General features: G+C 47.9%; 1 protein-coding gene across 7 annotated transcripts in view; it reads right to left on the bottom strand.

Moving 5' to 3' along the window:
* The window catches only part of wasf3b (WASP family member 3b), a 31,461-nt gene extending 9,121 nt beyond the window's left edge, over positions 1-22,340 (bottom strand). Inside the window, exons 1-5 of one of the 7 annotated variants that reach the window (XM_052483710.1) lie at positions 22,148-22,286; positions 20,438-20,672; positions 19,775-19,832; positions 11,164-11,310; positions 6,616-6,750 (exon numbers count right to left, since the gene is read on the bottom strand). In XM_052483710.1, the coding sequence (XP_052339670.1) occupies positions 6,616-6,750; positions 11,164-11,296 (268 nt within the window). In that variant the 5' untranslated portion in view covers positions 11,297-11,310; positions 19,775-19,832; positions 20,438-20,672; positions 22,148-22,286. Of the gene's footprint in view, positions 1-6,615; positions 6,751-11,163; positions 11,311-19,774; positions 19,833-20,437; positions 20,733-22,147 lie in introns of all 7 variants that reach the window. The other 6 variants (XM_052483706.1, XM_052483708.1, XM_052483709.1 and 3 more) reach the window with 6 other exon arrangements.
* Between the last annotated feature and the right edge of the window lie 371 nt (positions 22,341-22,711).

Genomic DNA, 22,711 nt, shown 5'->3' with positions numbered 1-22,711 from the left:
GGGAGGGAGGACAAACAAGAGAGAGGCGGGAGGGAGGACAAACAAGAGAGAGGCGGGAGGGAGGACAAACAAGAGAGAGGCGGGAGGAGGACAAACAAGAGAGAGGCGGGAGGGAGGACAAACAAGAGAGAGGCGGGAGGGAGGACAAACAAGAGAGAGGCGGGAGGGAGGACAAACAAAGAGAGGCGGGAGGGAGGACAAACAAGAGAGGCGGGAGGGAGGACAAACAAGAGAGAGAGGCGGGAGGGAGGACAAACAAGAGAGAGGCGGGAGGGAGGACAAACAAGAGAGAGGCGGGAGGGAGGACAAACAAGAGAGAGGCGGGAGGGAGGACAAACAAGAGAGAGGCGGGAGGGAGGACAAACAAGAGAGAGGCGGGAGGGAGGACAAACAAGAGAGAGGCGGGAGGGAGGACAAACAAAGAGAGGCGGGAGGGAGGACAAACAAGAGAGGCGGGAGGGAGGACAAACAAAGGCGGGAGGGAGGACAAACAAGAGAGAGGCGGGAGGGAGGACAAACAAGAGAGAGGCGGGAGGGAGGACAAACAAGAGAGAGGCGGGAGGGAGGACAAACAAGAGAGAGGCGGGAGGGAGGAGAGAGGGGAGGGAGAACAAACAAGAGAGAGGGGAGGGAGGACAAACAAGAGAGAGGCGGGAGGGAGGACAAACAAGAGAGAGGCGGGAGGGAGGACAAACAAGAGAGAGGCGGGAGGGAGGACAAACAAGAGAGAGGCGGGAGGGAGGACAAACAAGAGAGAGGCGGGAGGGAGGACAAACAAAGAGAGGCGGGAGGGAGGACAAACAAGAGAGAGGGGAGGGAGGACAAACAAGAGAGAGGCGGGAGGGAGGACAAACAAGAGAGAGGCGGGAGGGAGGACAAACAAGAGAGAGGCGGGAGGGAGGACAAACAAGAGAGGCGGGAGGGAGGACAAACAAGAGAGAGGCGGGAGGGAGGACAAACAAGAGAGAGGCGGGAGGGAGGACAAACAAGAGAGAGGCGGGAGGGAGGACAAACAAGAGAGAGGCGGGAGGGAGGACAAACAAGAGAGAGGCGGGAGGGAGGACAAACAAAGAGAGGCGGGAGGGAGGACAAACAAGAGAGAGGCGGGAGGGAGGACAAACAAAGAGAGGCGGGAGGGAGGACAAACAAGAGAGAGGCGGGAGGGAGGACAAACAAAGAGAGAGGCAAGAGAGAGGGGAGGGAGGACAAACAAGAGAGAGGCGGGAGGGAGGACAAACAAGAGAGAGGCGGGAGGGAGGACAAACAAGAGAGAGGCGGGAGGGAGGACAAACAAGAGAGAGGCGGGAGGGAGGACAAACAAGAGAGAGGCGGGAGGGAGGACAAACAAGAGAGAGGCGGGAGGGAGGACAAACAAGAGAGAGGCGGGAGGGAGGACAAACAAGAGAGGCGGGAGGGAGGACAAACAAGAGAGAAGGCGGGAGGGAGGACAAACAAGAGAGGCGGGAGGGGGAGACAAACAAGAGAGAGGCGGGAGGGAGGACAAACAAGAGAGAGGCGGGAGGGAGGACAAACAAGAGAGAGGCGGGAGGGAGGACAAACAAGAGAGAGGCGGGAGGGAGGACAAACAAGAGAGAGGCGGGGGAGGGAGGACAAACAAGAGAGAGGCGGGAGGGAGGACAAACAAGAGAGAGGCGGGAGGGAGGACAAACAAGAGGCGGGAGGGAGGACAAACAAGAGGAGGCGGGGGAGGACAAACAAGAGAGAGGCGGGAGGGAGGACAAACAAGAGAGAGGCGGGAGGGAGGACAAACAAGAGAGAGGCGGGAGGGAGGACAAACAGGAAGAGGCGGGAGGGAGGACAAACAAGAGAGAGGCGGGAGGGAGGACAAACAAGAGAGAGGCGGGAGGGAGGACAAACAAGAGAGAGGCGGGAGGGAGGACAAACAAGAGAGAGGCGGGAGGGAGGACAAACAAGAGAGAGGCGGGAGGGAGGACAAACAAGAGAGAGGCGGGAGGGAGGACAAACAAGAGAGAGGCGGGAGGGAGGACAAACAAGAGAGAGGCGGGAGGGAGGACAAACAAGAGAGAGGCGGGAGGGAGAACAAACAAGAGAGAGGCGGGAGGGAGGACAAACAAGAGAGAGGCGGGAGGGAGGACAAACAAGAGAGAGGCGGGAGGGAGAACAAACAAGAGAGAGGCGGGAGGGAGAACAAACAAGAGAGAGGCGGGAGGGAGAACAAACAAGAGAGAGGCGGGAGGGAGAACAAACAAGAGAGAGGCGGGAGGGAGAACAAACAAGAGAGAGGCGGGAGGGAGGACAAACAAAGAGAGGCGGGAGGGAGAACAAACAAGAGAGAGGCGGGAGGGAGGACAAACAAGAGAGAGGCGGGAGGGAGAACAAACAAGAGAGATGCGGGAGGGAGAACAAACAAGAGAGAGGCGGGAGGGAGGACAAACAAGAGAGAGGCGGGAGGGAGGACAAACAAGAGAGAGGCGGGAGGGAGGACAAACAAGAGAGAGGCGGGAGGGAGGACAAACAAGAGAGAGGCGGGAGGGAGGACAAACAAGAGAGAGGCGGGAGGGAGGACAAACAAGAGAGAGGCGGGAGGGAGGACAAACAAGAGAGAGGCGGGAGGGAGGACAAACAAGAGGAGGCGGGAGGGAGGACAAACAAGAGAGAGGCGGGAGGGAGGACAAACAAGAGAGAGGCGGGAGGGAGGACAAACAAGAGAGAGGCGGGAGGGAGGACAAACAAGAGAGAGGCGGGAGGGAGGACAAACAAGAGAGAGGCGGGAGGGAGGACAAACAAGAGAGAGGCGGGAGGGAGGACAAACAAAGAGAGGAGGGGAGGGAGAACAAACAAACAAGCGGGAGGGAGAACAAACAAGGAGGGGAGGGAGGACAAACAAGAGAGAAGCGGGAGGGAGAACAAACAAGAGAGAGGCGGGAGGGAGAACAAACAAGAGAGAGGCGGGAGGGAGGACAAACAAGAGAGAGGCGGGAGGGAGAACAAACAAGAGAGAGGCGGGAGGGAGGACAAACAAGAGAGAGGCGGGAGGGAGGACAAACAAGAGAGAGGCGGGAGGGAGGACAAACAAGAGAGAGGCGGGAGGGAGAACAAACAAGAGAGAGGCGGGAGGGAGGACAAACAAGAGAGAGGCGGGAGGGAGGACAAACAAGAGAGAGGCGGGAGGGAGGACAAACAAGAGAGAGGCGGGAGGGAGGACAAACAAGAGAGAGGCGGGAGGGAGGACAAACAAGAGAGAGGCGGGAGGGAGGACAAACAAGAGAGAGGCGGGAGGGAGGACAAACAAGAGAGAGGCGGGAGGGAGGACAAACAAGAGAGAAGCGGGAGGGAGAACAAACAAGAGAGAGGCGGGAGGGAGGACAAACAAGAGAGAGGCGGGAGGGAGGACAACAAGAGAGAGGCGGGAGGGAGAACAAACAAGAGAGAGGCGGGAGGGAGGACAAACAAGAGAGAGGCGGGAGGGAGGACAAACAAGAGAGAGGCGGGAGGGAGAACAAACAAGAGAGAGGCGGGAGGGAGGACAAACAAGAGAGAGGCGGGAGGGAGGACAAACAAGAGAGAGGCGGGAGGGAGAACAAACAAGAGAGAGGCGGGAGGGAGAACAAACAAGAGAGAGGCGGGAGAGAGAACAAACAAGAGAGAGGCGGGAGGGAGGACAAACAAGAGAGAGGCGGGAGGGAGAACAAACAAGAGAGAGGCGGGAGGGAGAACAAACAAGAGAGAGGCGGGAGAGAGAACAAACAAGAGAGAGGCGGGAGGGAGGACAAACAAGAGAGAGGCGGGAGGGAGGACAAACAAGAGAGAGGCGGGAGGGAGGACAAACAAGAGAGAGGCGGGAGGGAGAACAAACAAGAGAGAGGCGGGAGGGAGGACAAACAAGAGAGAGGCGGGAGGGAGGACAAACAAGAGAGAGGCGGGAGGGAGGACAAACAAGAGAGAGGCGGGAGGGAGGACAAACAAGAGAGAGGCGGGAGGGAGGACAAACAAGAGAGAGGCGGGAGGGAGGACAAACAAGAGAGAGGCGGGAGGGAGAACAAACAAGAGAGAGGCGGGAGGGAGAACAAACAAGAGAGAAGCGGGAGGGAGGACAAACAAGAGAGAGGCGGGAGGGAGAACAAACAAGAGAGAGGCGGGAGGGAGAACAAACAAGAGAGAAGCGGGAGGGAGGACAAACAAGAGAGAGGCGGGAGGGAGGACAAACAAGAGAGAGGCGGGAGGGAGGACAAACAAGAGAGAGGCGGGAGGGAGGACAAACAAGAGAGAGGCGGGAGGGAGGACAAACAAGAGAGAGGCGGGAGGGAGGACAAACAAGAGAGAGGCGGGAGGGAGAACAAACAAGAGAGAGGCGGGAGGGAGAACAAACAAGAGAGAGGCGGGAGGGAGAACAAACAAGAGAGAAGCGGGAGGGAGAACAAACAAGAGAGAGGCGGGAGGGAGGACAAACAAGAGAGAGGCGGGAGGGAGGACAAACAAGAGAGAGGCGGGAGGGAGGACAAACAAGAGAGAGGCGGGAGGGAGGACAAACAAGAGAGAGGCGGGAGGGAGGACAAACAAGAGAGAGGCGGGAGGGAGGACAAACAAGAGAGAGGCGGGAGGGAGGACAAACAAGAGAGAAGCGGGAGGGAGGACAAACAAGAGAGAGGCGGGAGGGAGGACAAACAAGAGAGAGGCGGGAGGGAGGACAAACAAGAGAGAGGCGGGAGGGAGGACAACAAGAGAGAGGCGGGAGGGAGGACAAACAAGAGAGAGGCGGGAGGGAGGACAAACAAGAGAGAGGCGGGAGGGAGGACAAACAAGAGAGAAGCGGGAGGGAGGACAAACAAGAGAGAAGCGGGAGGGAGGACAAACAAGAGAGAGGCGGGAGGGAGAACAAACAAGAGAGAGGCGGGAGGGAGGACAAACAAGAGAGAAGCGGGAGGGAGGACAAACAGAGAGAGAAGGACCAAGAGAAAGAGGGTGAGGGAGAGATGGGAGAAAAGTATTTATATGGTGTATTCAGACCCCTTCCCTTCCCGTTTTCCACATTTGTTACATTACAGCCTTACTATAACATAGTTTTTAAAAATTCTCATGAATCCACACAATGACAGTGAAAACAGGTTTTTATACATTTTTGTATTAAACTTTTAAAAACAGAAATACCTTATTTACATTAGTATTCAGACCCTTTGCTATGAGACTCAAAATTAAACTCAGGTGAATCCCGTTTCCATTGATCATCCTACAACTTGGAGTCCACCTGTGGTATACTCAATTGATTGGACGTGATTTGGAAAGGCACACACCTGTCTATATAAGGTCCCACAGTTGACAGTGCATGTCAGAGCAAAAACCAAGCCATGAGGTCGAACAAATTGTCTGTAGAGCTCTGAGACAGGATTACGTCAAGGCACAGATCTGGGAAAGGATACCAAAAAACTAATGCAGCATTGAAGGTCTCCAAGAACACAGTGGCCTCCATCATTCTTCAATGAAAGAAGTTTGGAACCACCAAGACTCTTCCTAGAGCTGGCTGCCCGGCCAAACTGAGCAATCAGGGAAGAAGGGCCTTGGACAGGGAGGTGACCAAGAACCCGATGGTCACTCTGACAGAGCTCCAGAGTTCCTCTGTGGAGATGGGGTTCCTTCTGGAAGGTTCTCCCATCTCTGCATCACTCTACCAATCAGGCCTTTATTGTAGAGTGTCAAGACGGAAGCCACTCCTCAGTAAAAGACACATGGCAGCCCGCTTGGAGTTTGCCAAGTGTCACCTAAAGGACTCTCAGACCATGAGAAATAAGATTCTCTGGTCTGATGAAATCAAGATTGAACTTTTTGGCCTGAATGCAAAGGAGGAAACCTGGCACCAGCCCTACAGTGAAGCATGGTGGTGGCAGCATCACGCTGTGGGGATATTTTTCAGTGGAAGAGATTGGGAGACTAGTCAGGATCGATGAACAGAGCAAAGTACAGAAAGATCCTTGATGAAAACCTGCTCCAGAGTGGTCAAGACCTCAGACTGGGTCGAAGGTTCACCTTCCAACAGGACAACGACCCTAAGTACAGCCAAGACAAAGCAGGAGTGGCTTTGGGACAAGTCTCTGAATGTCCTTGAGTGGCCCAGCCAGAGCCCGGACTTGAACCCGAATGATCATTTCTGGAGAGACCTGAAAATAGCTGTGTTGCGACGCTCCCCATCCAACCTGACCGAGCTTGAGAGGATCTGCAGAGAAGAATGGGAGAAAATCCCCAAATACAGGTGTACCATGCATGTAGCGTCATCCCGAAGAAGACTTGAGGTTGTAATCGCTGCCAAAGGTGCTTCAACAAAGTATTGAGTAAAGGGTCTGAATACTTATGGAAATGTAATATTTATAAAAACCCGTTTTTGTTTTGTCATTATGGGGTATTGTGTGTAGATTCATGAGGGGAAAAAATCATTTAATACATTTTCAAATACGGCAGCAATGTTTCAAAATGTGGGAAAAGTCAAGGGGTCTGAACACTTTCCGAATGCACTGTATATCCTCAGTCTCAGCACTTTCTCCACACCTGACTTAACTCACTAATGCAAAGGACCTCACATCCCTGTGGCAACCAGTATTGACACCACTTACTGTTTCTTGTGACCTCTAACCCCTGTCTCACCTTCCTCCACAGTGGAGTCCAGCTGGGTGACCTTGACAGCCAGACGGTCGATGCGGTCCTGCAGGGAGTTGGCTCTCAGGTAGAACGTGTTGGCCTCGTTGAACAGCTCCCCAAAGATGTCCTCCGCATGTTTACCTGCAGTACAAGAGTAGACAGATGGATCGTATGTGGTTAACATGACATTCTGGTGTACTAAATGATGCATACAGTATGCAGCACACTTTGAGGATACTATAGAGCAACTGTTTTGTTTATGACAACAGGACCAAGCAACAACCAGACAACAGGAGATACAGCCATTGTTAAAGACAGCAATGACATTAAAGCCTGACTGGTAGGAGAAATCCATTGAGATGGACTTGATGCTTGGGACTATCAAAAGGCACAGGTCTACCATTCTTCTGTTAACAAACTGAACTCACAAATAGACCAGGGCATCACTGTCATGTGAGGTCCTAGAGGAAAAATACAAACAATACATCTTTGCAAGTGCACATCTGTTGAGATCAGGCGTCAAAATGTTTAACACTAACATGTGTGTGAGAGGCACGCACACACCCATGCACAGGATGACCACTGGAAAAATATTTAGAGGAAGAAAAGGAGGTTCAGAATGTTGAGGTCCAATCCCTCTATGGTTCTGACATTGTCTCTCTCTCTCACACACACACACACACACCACACACACACCACACACACACACACACACACACACACAAAATCAACATAAGCACACGCATAAGTGCTCACAAACAACACAGCTCCTGTCCATAGTTCAGGCTCTCCAGGCCTTTGTGCCCAGTCATTTATACAAGAGATATGGATATAATGACAAGATGCTTAGGATATGGGATCTTAATATGTAGGATCTTAATATGGGATCTTAGAATCTTAATATGATCACCCTGTTGCAGGAGAATTTTCCTACAACGCTAGAATTGGAAAACTTGTAGTCTATTTGAGGTTTAAAAAAAGCCTCTGAAGTTTGTCATTTCCACTTTGAAATTTCAGACTTGATTTTCCCTGATGAGAAATGTATTAACCCCTACAAAAATGTCCATGAATTATAATCCACATAATCCACATTTCCTGTTCCTGCAGGTTTATTTTCCTGCTGTAGAAAAATGGCTCAAATGAAGATCCTCCATCTGTATGTCTCCGCCCTAACAATGGGATTAGTTGTCCACAGAGCGGAACAGTGGGTTGTCAATCTCCTGCCTAGTCCTTTTTGGATTGGTGGATAAATCACGTTATATAGAAATGGAAGAAAAAGGAATAATCTATGAGAGGTGTTGATGTCAACTGCCTGTGTTCAATGGAGTGTGAGATGCTATGCAAGCCTCATGATTATGCATATACCGTCTCAACTATCAACAGGGAGAACTCCGATATAAAGTGCTCTTTCTCAAAGTTGCCAGGATGTCACGTGTGTCATACTTATCAGTACATTGGTAATACTTAGGTTATTACCAATCTTCTATTAGATCAAATCAGCTTCACGTATCAAAATAGCAATTCATGGTTATCTTGACTAAAAATTCAACCCTCTCATTGCCCCCCATAAAGAAACTCTTCACTTGCTTAATAATGAATGATCTGCTTAACATGGACAGATTTGGGCAGGGATAGGGCACTAGCTTAGACTCCCTCTTTGTTTATATTTAACCCACACAGCTGCTGCTGAAAGGCCCACTCCCACCACAGGAACAATCACAATGGCAGAGATGTTTATTGGATGAGTCTTGTCCTGGAGGCAGAACTGAGCGATTTCCACTAGATGGGACAGCTGCAAAGTCAAAATTGGCTAAATTGTAAAAATTCATGAAAATTTTTTTGCCTTTTGGTCTTCATTTATTTTTTAAATTTAACTAGGCAAGTCAGTTTAGAACAAATTCTTATTTACAATGACAGCCTACGCCGGCCAAACCAGGACGACGCTGGGCCAATGGAAAAATATCGTTATATACTGGGGCGGTAGGTAGCCTAGTGGTTAGAGCGTTGGACTAGTAACCGAAAGGTTGCAAGTTCGAATCCCCGAGCTGACAAGGTAAAAATCTGTCGTTCTGCCCCTGTCATTGAAAATAAGAATGTGTTCTTAACTGACTTGCCTAGTTAAATAAAATTGTGCGCTGCCCTATGGGACTCCCAATGCCGGCCAGATATGATACAGTCTGGATTCGAACCAGGGACTGTAGTGACGCCTCTTGCACTGTGATGCTGCGCCACTAATTAGGGCAAGTAGTGGTTAAAGTTAAAATGTGACTTTGTGGCTGTGCCAGCTAGTTATCACTCTGCTTAGCTGCCTCCAGTAGATGAGTCATCCCAAAACATATCTGCAATGACAGAGAAAGAGTAAGTAAGAATAGCTTACTTGCTATTGAGAAAGGCCACTTTCTGAGTTTCACTTCAAAATGTTAGATACATATTTCCATCAGATTACACAAGTATCAGCAGCAATATTTGTGATCTGTTGCCACAAGAAAAGGGCAACCAGAGAAGAACAACCCATATTTATATTTTCCCTTTTGTACTATTTGCACATAATATGCCATTTGAAATGTCTTTATTATTTTGTGAGTGTAATGTTCACTGTAACATGTTTTTATTGTTTATTTCACGTTTGTTCATCATCTATTTCCCTTGCTTTGGCAATGTAAACATATGTTTCCCATGCCAATAAAGCCCTTAAATGAAATGGAATTCAAATTGAGAGAGGGGGGGAGGGAGGAAAACAGAGCATGAGCAAGACGAATAAAGCAATAAAGGAGAGTTGAGAGAGAGAGAGCCAGAGGGTGGTTGGATACCGGGTATAAGAGAGGAAAGTACATCTCTAAATATTTCACAGGCATTATCTGGGTCCTGTCATGGGGGTAGCAGGGTTATTCAGGCAATAACCCCTTAAGTCATAGTAACTCTGTTTAATGCTGTTGTATTACAGCACACACCAATGGTGTGTGTTAAAGGATGCCAAGTGATGCCAGCCCCCCCCAAAGAAATTGACAAAAATAAGTAAATAATAAGAAAGTATATTTCATCTCTGTGTTTTCATAATTTTCAGAGAAAGCATCCAAACGAGCAAAACAGCACCCCTCTGTCTCCATATGTGTAGGCCATCTATCTGATTCCGTCTGGTCATAAAGAGTATGACATTGTTGCTGCTCATAGCATTGAATGAAAAGGAAGCCAGTGAGCATTTGGCCTCCCTTGATAAAAAAAATAAACAAGACAATAGCCAATCAGTGTTGAGCTAAACAGGTCCTTTCGGACCAAAAACAAAACAACAACAAAAGTGTCAAGGGATTTGGTTTCACTCCTATCACAGAGAAATACGTCTTTGACAGAAACAACCTGAATTGTTGCATCTCGTTGTATTGTTGTCCTCGTGACTACCTAGCTAAAATTGCCCCTTTCCTAAATTAGCCATGGATGAAGACAGGGATTTGGACTTGTGGTTTTACTTAATTATCTGTACTGGCTAATGATTATAACGGGGATTCTGATCCCCCAAAAAATGCATTGTGCCCCTGGTCTGAGAGGATGGAAGTTCCAGATGTAGAAGGCTAATGTCAACTAGCTAACGTTGCCCATGAAAGGAAGCTAGGCTAGCGTCCAAGCATTTTAGCCAGGTAGCCTATGACAACAACAAATAGAGTGTACCGTCATAGACCGTGATTGGACAAAATGATTTTTGGCATCACTGTATTAAACTAAGCAGAGGTGATTTGATGATGTTGAAATTAAAATGGTGCAGGACTAGTGGAGGCAGCTCCTGTTTAACTTTGTGACTGGCTGTAACTCTCAGTTTTTCTAAATCAATAGTTGTTTAGTGGTCTGAAAATATTGGAAACATGAACTTTCTTGACCCTGCTGTAGGTCATGTACTGTAACTGTTTGTCACATGCAATATGCTTTGTGGACTTCACCGGACAGAGGTTGTCCCTGGTTTCGGGATGAAACAAAGTGTGGTTGAATTTATTCTGCCTCTGTCTTCTTATTGCCTCGGCCTTAGAGCTATATATCACAGGGGCAAGGCATATGAACTAACAGGTTATAGAGGAAACAACGCAGTTATCACAACACATGGGTTGTAAAACGTTAGTTCTTCTCCCCCTGGCTTGGCTTCCCAAGTCATTTCACTCACGCACCACTACTGGTACACACACACACACGGCTGGATGAATAGATGTTTTTGAAATATTTCAACAGGATTATATACTGTACCCCCCCTCGACACCTCTATCCCAGATCCTGTTTCACTGAACACTGACAAATTAATCGCTTCTTAGACATCACTATATCATCAGGTCTTCTCAAAATGTGTAACAGCACTGCAGCATGGTGACTATGAGATGAGAGGTTATTTAGGAGAGAATTTATTAGTATAATATGATGAGCATAAGCATGATATTCATAGATGGCACACCTATATGTGGGGAATAGTACAATGACAGTGTGTTATTTCACTGTTGTCACCACGGTAGAAAGCGCATGTAGTTCTATGTAGCCTGTGGTTACTGCTCTCTGCTCGGTGTGTTCTGCGTGTCTTACTCAGGCTGCTGAGCTGGCGGATGATGGAGGAGAGGGTGTTGTTCATCACACAGTCCAGCTCACTGCCGACGCCGGCTGGTAACGCCCCCCGGCACAGGTGGCGCGGGTCAATGTTCCTCTTCACCAGAGGCATGGTGACACCTCACACTGTTACACAGGAAGCACACAATACATATGATATGACACACACTGTACTTTCATAATGGATGTATTTACAGACACGCTTTCCTACATTTTGTAAGTTATAACTACTGTTAGTATTATAAGCACACACTCACAATGCAGGGAGACACTGATACACACACACACACAGATAGTCAATGGGCCAGACGTATTAGCACACACTAACAAACACACAATAGTATTTTTGGAAACAGGGTAAGTGAGGCTGGGCATACAACGGTGACCTGTCCAGACGAGACCAAGCGGCAGTGCAGTAGTAGTAGATAGCAGAGTGATTCAGATATTGGGAAAATGAGCTACAGTCAAATCAAATGTTATTTGTCTCATGCGCAGACTACAACAGGTATTACAGTGAAATGCTTACTTACAAGCCCTTAACCAACAATGCAGTTAAGAAATACATTTTTTTTTAAAGAGATAAGAATAACAAATGATTAAAGAGCAGCAGTAAATAACAATAGCGGCGCTATATACAGGGGGTACTGGTACAGAGTCAATGTGGAGGCTATATACAGGGGGTACCAGTACAGAGTCAATGTGGAGGCTATATACAGGGGGTACCAGTACAGAGTCAATGTGGAGGCTTTATACAGGGGGTACCGGTACAGAGTCAATGTGGAGGCTTTATACAGGGGGTACCGGTACAGAGTCAATGTGGAGGCTTTATACAGGGGGTACCGGTACAGAGTCAATGTGGAGGCTATATACAGGGGGTACCAGTACAGAGTCAATGTGAATTGTTGCATCTCATTGTGTTGTTGTCCTCAGGTGACTAGCTAGCTAAAATTGGCCCTTTCCTAAATTAACCATGGATGAAGGCAGGGATTTGGACTTCTGGTTTTACTAAATTCTCCGTACTGGCCAATGATTATAACGGGGATTCTGATCCAAACAAAAAAAGCATTGTGCCCCTGGTCTGAGAGGATGGAAGTTCCAGATGTAGAAGGCTAATGTCAACTAGCTAACGTTGCCCAATAGCGGAGCTATATACAGGGGGTACCGGTACAGTGCCAATGTACGGTGGCACCGGTGTCAAGGTAATATGTACATGTAGGTAGAGATATTACAATTATTATGCATAGAAAATAGCAGAGCGTAGCAGCAGCGTAGAAGAGGGGGGCAATGCAAATAGTCTGGGTAGGCATTTGATTACATGTTCAGGAGTCTTATGGCTTGGGGGTAGAAGCTGTTTAGAGGCCTCTTGGACCTAGACTTGGCACTCTGATACCGCTTGCCGTGCGATAGCAGAGAGAACAGTCTATGACTAGGGTGACTGGAGTCTGACAATTTTTAGGGCCTTCCTCTGACATTGCCTGGTATAGAAGTCCTGGATGGCAGGAAGCTTGGCCCCAGTGATGTACTGGGCCGTTCGCACCACCCTCTGTAGTGCCTTGCGACCGGAGCCTGAGCAGTTGCCATACCAGGCAGTGATGCAACCCGTCAGGATGCTCTCGATGGTGCAGCTGTAGAACCTTTTGAGGATCTGAGGACCCATGCCAAATCTTTTCAGTCTCCTGAGGGGGAATAGGTTTTGTCGTGCCCTCTTTACGACTGTCTTGGTGTGCTTGGACCATGTTAGTTTGTTGGTGATGTGGACGTCGATGAGAATAGGGCGTGCTCGGTCCTCCTTTTCCTGTAGTCCACGATCAGCTCCTTTGTCTTGCTCACGTTGAGAGAGAGGATGTTGTCCTTGTACCACATGGTCAGGCCTCTGACCTCCCTATAGGCTCATCGTTGTCGATGATCAGGCTGTTGTGTCATCAGCAAACATGATGATGGTGTTGGAGTTGTGCCTGGCCGTGCAGTCATGAGTGAACAGGGAGTACAGGAGGGGACTGAGCACGCACTCCTGAGGGTCCACCGTGTTGAGGATCAGCGTGGCAGATGTGTTGTTACCTACCCTTACCACCTGGGGGAGGCCCATCAGGAAGTCTAGGGATCCAGTTGCAGAGGGAACTATGGTGTTGAATGCTGAGCTGTAGTCAATGAATAGCATTCTCACATAGGTGTTCCCTTTGTCCAGGTGGGAAAGGGCAGTGTGGAGTGCAATAGAGATTGTGTCATCTGTGGATCTGTTGGGGCGGTATGCAAATTGGAGTGAGTCTGGGGTTTCTGGAATAATGGTGATGTGAGCCATGACCAGCCTTTCTAAGCACTTCATGGCTACAGACGTCCAGGTCGTAATTGTAAATGAGAACTTGTTCTCAACTTGCCTACCTGGTTAAATAAAGGTGAAATAAAATAAAATAAATAAAAACGTGAGTGCTACATGTCAGTAGTCATTTAGGCAGGTTACCTTAGTGTTCTGGGGCACATGGACTATGGTGGTCTGCTTGAAACATGTTGGTATTACAAACTCAGTCAGGGACAGGTTGAAAATGTCAGTGAAGACACTTCCCAGTTGGTCGGCGCATGCTCGGAGTACACGTCCTGGTAATCCGTCTGGCCCTGCGGCCTTATGAATGTGTGTGGAGTATAGGTGGTCTATGTTTTTAAATGTACCTTTATTTAACTAGGCAAGTCAGTTAAGAACAAATTCTTATTTTCAATGTCGGCCTAGGAACAGTGGGTTAACTGCCTGTTCAGGGGCAGAACGACAGATTTGTACCTCGTCAGCTCGGGGATATTGCAACCTTTCGGTTACTAGTCCAATGCTCTAACCACTAGGCTACCCTGCAGCCCCAGAGTTTCATCCCCTCTGGTTGCACATTTAACATGCTGATTGAAATGAGGTAAAAACCGATTTAAGTTTCCCTGCATTAAACTCCCCGGCCACAAGGAGCGTATACAGCTCATTGAGTGTGGTTTTAGCGCCAACGTCGATCTGTGGTGGTATGTAGACAGCTATGAAAAATACAGATGAAACCTCTCTAGGTAGATAGTGTGGTCTACAGCTTATCATGAGATACTACACCTCAGGCAAGCAAAACCTTGAGAATTCCTTAGATATCGTGTACCAGCTGTTGTTTACAAATATGCATAGGCCCCGCCCTGTGTCTTACCAGAGGCTGCCGTTCTATCCTGACGATAGAGTGTATAACCCGCCAGCTGTATGTTATTAATGTTGTTGTTCAGCCCCGACTCGGTAAAACATAAGATATTACAGTTTTTAATGTCCCGTTGGTAGGATATACGTGATTTCAGTTTGTCCCATTTATTTCCAGCGATTACAAATTAGCTAACAGTACGGATGGCAAACGCAGATTAGACACTTGTCGCCTGATCCTCGCAAGGCACCCCGATCTCTTTCCATGAAATCTCAGTTTCTTTCTTCAGCGAATGACGGGGATGAGGGCCTGTTCGGGTGTTCGGAGTAAATCCTTCCAGTCTGACTCATTAAAGAAAAATTGTTAGTCTAATTCGAGGTGAATAATCGCTGTTCTGATGTCCAGAAGCTCTTTTCGGTAATAAGAGACAGTAGCAGGAACATTATGTACAAAATAAGTTACAAACACTGTGAAAAAACAAACAAAATTGGACGGTTGGTTAAGAGCCAATAAAAACGGCAGACCTCCTCTCCGGCGCCGCCCAGCCTCACCACCACCCAGCTTAGCTTCCCAGCATCACCACCGCCCAGCTTAGCTTCCCAGCCTCACCACCACCCAGCTTAGCTTCCCAGCCTCACCACCGACCAGCTTTGCTTCCCAGCCTCACCACCGCCCAGCTTTGCTTCCCAGCCTCACCACCGCCCAGCTTTGCTTCCCAGCCTCACCACCGCCCAGCTTTGCTTCCCAGCCTCACCACCGCCCAGCTTTGCTTCCCAGCCTCACCACCGCCCAGCTTTGCTTCCCAGCCTCACCACCGCCCAGCTTTGCTTACCAGCCTCACCACCGCCCAGCTTTGCTTACCAGCCTCACCACCGCCCAGCTTTGCTTCCCAGCCTCACCACCGCCCAGCTTTGCTTCCCAGCCTCACCACCGCCCAGCTTTGCTTCCCAGCCTCACCACTGCCCAGGTTTAGGGTCGACAGTTCAGACACAAATATACACAGAGGATGCCAAACGTTAGGAACAGCTTCATAATATTGAGTTTGCCCTCAGAACAGCCTCAATTTGTCAGTGCATGGACTCTACAAGGTGTCAATAGCGTTCCACAGGGATGTGGTTCCATGTTGACTCAAATGCTTCCCATAATTGTGTGAACTTAGCTGGATGTCCTTTTTGTGGTGGACCACTCTGTATACACAGGAAATGGTTGAGCATGAAAAACCCAAGAGTGTTGCAGTTCTTATTTAAGGTACTTAAATATTTTGTCTTACCCATTCACCCTCTGAATTTGATTTAACTAGACAAGTCAGTTAAGAACAAATTCTTATTTACAATGACGGCCTACCCCTACCAAACCTGGACGACGCTGGGCCAATTGTGCACCGCCCTATTGGACTCCTAATCACGGCCAAATGTGATGCAGCCTGGATTCGATCCTCTTGGACTGAGATGCAGTGCCTTAGACCACTGCGCAGCACCATGTCTGAATTGACTCTAGGCATAAAAATCCCTCTTAAATCTGTCTCCCCCTTCATCTACACTGAATGATTTTACAGGTGACGTCATTAGGAGAACATAGCTTTCACCTGGTCAGTCTGTCATGGAAACAGCAGATGTTCCTAATGTTTTGTATACACACACACACTCACGCTCAGACACATTCACTTGACATTTCAGACCAACACCCACACACACACTGTCCAATGCAATTGGGGTCTAAGCTGATCCTGTTTCTAAGGCAGATTTTACAGCAGCTTCCTGTTTTAGCGGTCTCCGCATCTCTACTTCCGGTTCCTCCCAGTGTCACATCTTTACGTCCTGTTCCTCCCAGTGTCACATAACATTGAGGACTATACCACAACAGTCACGGGCTTCATCAATAAGAGCATAGACGATGTCGTCCCCACAGTGATTATAAGAACGTATCTAGCTAAAAAAGCTCAAGCTACCGCTGACAATGAACGGACACGGATGCATACAAGAAATCCCGCTATGACCTCCAAAGAAACATCAAACATGCAAAAGGACAATATAGGAGGAAGGTGGAATCCTATGACACCGGCTACGATGCTCGTTGTATGTGGCAGGGCTTGCAGACGATACCAGATTACAAAGGGAAATCCAGCGATGCAGAACTCCCAAACAAGTTAAATGCATTTTATGCTCGCTTCAAGGAATATAGCCTTGTGTGAAAGCCCGTTTTTCAGGATGACTGTGGTCTCGCTCTCCGTGGCCGATTTGAGCAAAGCGTTTAAACAAGCTAACAATCACAAAGCCGCAAGGCCAGACAGAATACCAAGACGCGCTCTCAAAGCATGCACAGACCAGCTGGCAGGAGTCTTCAGACATTTACAATCTCTCCTTGTCCAAGTCTGTAATCCCAAAATGTTTCAAGATGATCAGCATTGTCCCTGTTCCCAAGACCTCCAAAGTAACTTGCCTAAATGACTACCGTAGCACTCACAACTGTAATTATGAAGTGCTTTGAAAGGCAGGTCATAACACACATCAACGCCATCATCTAGACATCCTAGACCCACTCCAATTCGCATACCGTCCCAACAGATCCACAGATGACGCAATCTCAGTTGCACTTCATACTGCCCTCTCCCACCTGGACAAAAGAGGAAAAAACTATGTGAGAATGGTGTTCATAGACTACAGCTCAGCGTTCAACACCATAAACCCCTCCAAACTCATCACCAAACTAGAGACCCAGGGATTGAACCCCTCCCTCTGGTACTGGATCCTTGGACACCCTGACGGGCCGACCCCAGGTGGTGAGGGTAGGCAACAACACCTCCGCCACACTGAGCCTCAACACAGGTGCCCCTCTGGGATGTGTGCTTGGTCCTCTCCTGTACTCCCTGGTCGCCCACAACTACATGGCCGCGCATGACTCCAACACTATCATCAAGTTTGCTTACGACACAACGACGGAAGGCCTGATCACCGCTGGCAATGGGTCAGCCTACAGGGAGGTCAGAGACTTAGCACTGTGGTACCAGGACAACAATTTCTCCCTCAATGTCAGTAAGACCAAAGACTTGACCGTGGACTATAGAGGAAAGAGGGGAGAGCATGTCCCCATCAACATCCACAGGGCTGTTATAGAGTGGGTTGTGAGATTCAAGTTCATTGGCATCCACATCACTAACAACTTAACATGGTCCACATAACACCCGCACAGTCGTGAAGAGGACACGTCTCTTCCCCCCCAGGAGACTGAAAAGATTTGTACCCTTAGATCCTCAAAAATGTATAAAGCTGCACCATCGAGAGCATCTTGGATGGCTGCCTCAACGCTTGGTATTGGAACTGCACCGCCCCTTGACTGCAAAGCGCTACAGACGGTGGTGCAAACAGCCCACTACACCCCTGGGGCCAGGCTCCCTGCCATCCAGGACCACATTGTCACGCAGGGTCAGAGGAAGGCCTGAAAAATTGGCAAAGACTCCAGCCACCCAAGTCAGAGTGTTCACTCTGCTACTGTCCAGCAAACGGTACCGGAGCGTCACTCTCGGACCAACAGGCTCCGAGACAGATTCTACCCTGAAGGCATAAGACTGCTAAACAGCCAGACTGCTAGATAGTGAATTAATGGTACCCAAACTATCTGCACGGACTCCTCGCACACTCACTAGAATGTATATACACACCCTATACACAGTCACTAGACTATATACAGTTGAAGTCAGAAGTTTGCATACACCTTAGCCAAATACATACACCTTAGCCAAATACTACGTTTTTCACAATTCCTGATATTTAACCCTAGTAAAAATTCCCTGTCAGTTTGGATCACCACTTTATTTTAAGAATGTGAAATGTCAGAATAATAGTAGAGAGAACTATTTATTTCAGCTTTTATTTCATTCATCACATTCCCCGTGGGTCAGAAGTTTACATACACTCAATTAGTATTTGGTTGCATTGCCTTTAAATTGCTTAACTTGGGTCAAACTTTTCAGGTAGCCTTCCACAAGCTTCCCACAATAAGTTGGGTGAATTTTGGCACATTCCTCCTGACAGAGCTGGTGTAAAGGAGTCAGGTTTGTAGCGCTCCTTGCTCGCACACACTTTTTCAGTTCTGCCCACAAATGTTATATAGGATTGAGGTCAGAGCTTAGTGATGGCCACTCCAATACCTTGACTTTGTTGTCCTTAAGCCATAACTTTGGAAGTATGCTTGGGGTCATTGTCCATTTGGAAGATCCAATTGCGACCAAGCTTTAGCTTCTTGACTAATGTCTTGAGATGTTGCTTCAATATATCCACGTCATTATCCTCCCTCATGAAGCCATCTATTTTGTGAAGTGCACCAGTCCCTCCTGCAGCAAAGCACCCCCACAACACAATGCTGCCACTCCCATGCTTCACGGTTGTGATGGTGTTCTTCGGCTTGCAAGCCTCCCCTTTTCCTCCAAACATAACGATGGTCATTATGGCCAAACAGTTCTATTTTTGTTTCATCAGACCAGAGGACATTTCTTCAAAAAGTACAATCTTTGTCCCCATATGCAGTCTGGTACTGGTTCTCCCTGTATATAGCTCCACATTGATCTGGTACTCCCTGTATATAGCAGCACATTGATCTGGTACTGGTACTCCTATATAGCAGCACATTGATCTGGTACTGGTCCTCCCTGTATATAGCAGCACATTGATCTGGTACTGATCCTCCCTGTATATAGCAGCACATTGATCTGGTACTGGTCCTTCCTGTATATATCAGCACATTGATCTGGTACTGGTCCTCCCTGTATATAGCAGCACATTGATCTGGTACTGGTCCTCCCTGTATATAGCAGCACATTGATCTGGTACTGGTCCTCCCTGTATATAGCAGCACATTGATCTGGTACTGGTCCTCCCTGTATATAGCAGCACATTGATCTGGTACTGGTCCTCCCTGTATATAGCAGCACATTGATCTGGTACTGGTCCTTCCTGTATATATCAGCACATTGATCTGGTACTGATCCTCCCTGTATATAGCAGCACATTGATCTGGTACTGGTCCTTCCTGTATATAGCAGCACATTGATCTGGTACTGGTCCTTCCTGTATATAGCAGCACATTGATCTGGTACACATTCTTGTGTATTTTATTCCTCGTGTCAGTTACTATATTATTTTTAATTTTTAAACTCTGCATCGTTGGAAAGGTTCGTAAGCAAGAATTTAACTGTAAAGTCTACACTATTTGTATTTGGCTTAATGTGATACATACAATTTGATTTGTGTGCACGAAACAAAATGCATAATGCCACACACCCAAAAGCAGAGATGACCCCTCAGCCATTCTCTTTAATTCAGATCTAGTAGGCTATGCCATGTATGTCATTGATGAATAGATAGCATCATAATAGCATCATAATAGCTCGGAGGTGTTAACAGAGAAAAGAGAAATGTCTGACAACCAAAAAACAACCTCCCTACAAGGCTATGGGTAGGGTCCTCAGCTGGCATCGGTCCAATACCCCCCGCCAAGCATTGCCTGCAGCCACATACCAATATGGGACAACAAAGAATAAATTACATCATCGTCTGCTGCCACAAAGCACACTGAAAACAGCCAATTAGCACCATGGTTTGCGTATTCAACCAGATGATGAACCAGGCCCACATTATCATATAAAGACACTAGTGTGTGAAATGTGTTGGTCTGCTCTGCTTTGTAACCCTCAAATGAGGAAGTTCTGCAGAGCCATGAGTTTGTTTTGTCTGGTGTGAGAATGGTCCCAACAACAAGGCGACATCATTAGAGGTAAGGGGAGTGGGCTAATGAAGGGAATGGGGAGAGAGAGGCATGGAACGTGTGTGTGTGTGCATCTAGAGAGTGAGTGAGGGGTGGGGGAGGGGCAAGCAGGGACCTCAGGGAAGCCACTCTGAAAGGTTCCAGGGACAATGGAGCTCCGTTCACACGGCAACAGCAAAGTGCTCCCATGCATGCCTCCCCTCCCCCTCCCCTCCTTTAACATCCCCTGAAAAGAGGACACTCCACTCAGAATGAAGAGTGGAGAGAAAGAGTGAGAGGGGGAAGAGAGAGACATGGAAAAACAGTAAATAGAGAAAGTGGGAGAGAGCGAGGGATGGGAATACCTAGTCAGTTGCACAACAATGCATTCAACTGAAATGTGTCTTCTGCATTTAACCCAACCCCTCTGAATCAGAGGTGGGGGGGGGGCTGCCTTAATCAATGTCCACAGCACCCCGAGAGCAGTTGTTGTTGAGTGTTGCTGGAGGGCAGAGGCAGATTTTTCCACCTTGCCGGATCTGGGATTCAAACCAGCGACCTTTTTGATTACTGGCCCAACACTCTTAACCGGTAGGCTACCTGCCGAAAGTTAGGGAGGTGGGGAGAGAGTGAGGGGGGAGAGAAAGGTGGAAAAAGAAACTGCAGGAAGTCAATGAGTCGTCCTAATACAAACACCCAGGACTATCTCTGCCATGCACATACACACATAAAACCACAGGTAACCTCTTAGCTATACCATTAGCTTCTCAGATGTACCATTAGCCATCTCCAGAGCTCAGAGAGCTGAGGGCCTTTGAACTTCACTAGAGAGACATCCTGACTGCTGCCACCAGGACGATGTGCTTCCTGTCTCCCTAAAGACTCTCCACACAGACACATTTTACTATGGACACCGAAATTCTATTAAGGTCGGAGCAGGGAAACATTATAAATGTATGAGTCAGGTACAGCCTCTTGCTTTGAGGGAGGCTGGAGAGCTTGTGGTGAGGTCATAAATATTGCAAGATATGTTACACATTGCCCTAAAAAATGACTTAACTCCTACTCCGACATGGCTGGATCTTTATTTTTTCGACAATATAGAATATGGCTATTCTCCCTAATAGCCTATATCTTTGTGAATAAAAACTGTCTGTTGTTAATTATAAACTTGGTGGTTTGAGCCCTGAATTCTGATTGGCTGAAAGCCATGGTATATCACCACATATAGCAGGGGTATGACAAAACGTTTAGTTTTACCGCTCCAATTAAATTGGTAACCGGTTTATATTAGAAAAAAATAGTCCTCAGGGTTTTGTGATATATAGCCAATATACCACAGCTAAGGCTGTACTAAGGCTGTACTAAGGCACTCCGCGTTGCGTCTTAAGTAAAAACATCCCTTAGCCGTGGCATATTGTCCATATACCACATCCTCGGGCCTTATTGCTTAATTATCGCAAGTAACCCTTATAACTGACGTGTCACTGCCTAAATTCATAGAATAATGTTGTCTAATTCACACTGTGGGCTAGTTAAGCTCTCTTGCTTTCAGTAAAGTGTGAGTGAGCAACAAAAGCAGCCGTCTGTGTGCTGGCTGCAGCCAATGCACACAACATGCACAGAGAACTGATGGCAAGCACGATCAATCAAAGTTCCGCACCGTCGCTTCCCGTTACCGAGTCTATTTTCCTTCCGCCACAGATTGTTACAATATTTTATAGCCGGACACTTTCTAAATCAAATGCCGTTTGTACGTTTTAGTGAACAATAATCAAGCGGTTCGGAGCAAGGCGGTTGCCAAATGGGGTGTGCAGTAATGGTCAAGAGTTGAATTGAAAGAATCGGGCCTTGGACACAGAAACCCCTTGTGCTTAATCATTATCTTCTACTGGGGTCCACTAGTGGTGGCCGGCCGCTACGTCCAGTCAGTGGTCGACTTTGTAGTTTGGCCATTTGGATTAACGCAATTCAACATATAAAAAAAATTATCAATTAAGGCCAAATATAAACAGTTTGGTGAGTAATATTCCGATTCGTATCATGACATATAAAAGCATAGTAAAAACCCTCACCGGCAGTCAGAAATGTAATAGATTTAAGTCCGTCCGCATGTCCCGTTAGATACTCCTGCTGATCGCGTTGCCATCCTGTGTCCCTGGCGGTCTGGCCACTCCAAACAATCCACCGCGGGGGCGGGACCCGCCAGCAGCCTCGGCCTATCAGCATTCAGCAACCGGGTTTTAATGATTAGTGGGTGTTCCCAAAGTCCAATAGTAGCCCTTGAAAACGTATGAGTGACATCGAGGTTCCCCGTTTGACATCTCGTTGGTCATAGAAAAGGCAGGGTCTCTGCTCAGGGTGGATAGGGGAGGCTACCCACGGTTTACCATTTTATGCAATTCAGTCCCCACACAGGGTTAACGTTAAAGGCTTGAAATAAACATATTTTGGGGATGAGGATTTGACCGAGCCTAGTTTGAAATGGCCTAATAACAAAGGTTGAGGGTGTTTTTAAAGGTGTTTTGGGGAGCAAATTAAACTTGGCGGTGGCTGGTTTAATGATAGCGCTAGACTGGTTCCATTCTAGCAGCTTTAGTAACTGTCAGATGACTGATGAGGGCAAAGGGTGCAGACTG

The sequence above is a fragment of the Oncorhynchus keta genome, chromosome 28 (assembly GCF_023373465.1).
Source record: "Oncorhynchus keta strain PuntledgeMale-10-30-2019 chromosome 28, Oket_V2, whole genome shotgun sequence".
Taxonomy (NCBI): Eukaryota; Metazoa; Chordata; class Actinopteri; order Salmoniformes; family Salmonidae; genus Oncorhynchus; species Oncorhynchus keta.
The sequence above is the reverse complement of the archived record's forward strand: the minus strand, read 5'-3'. Positions and strand labels throughout refer to the sequence as shown.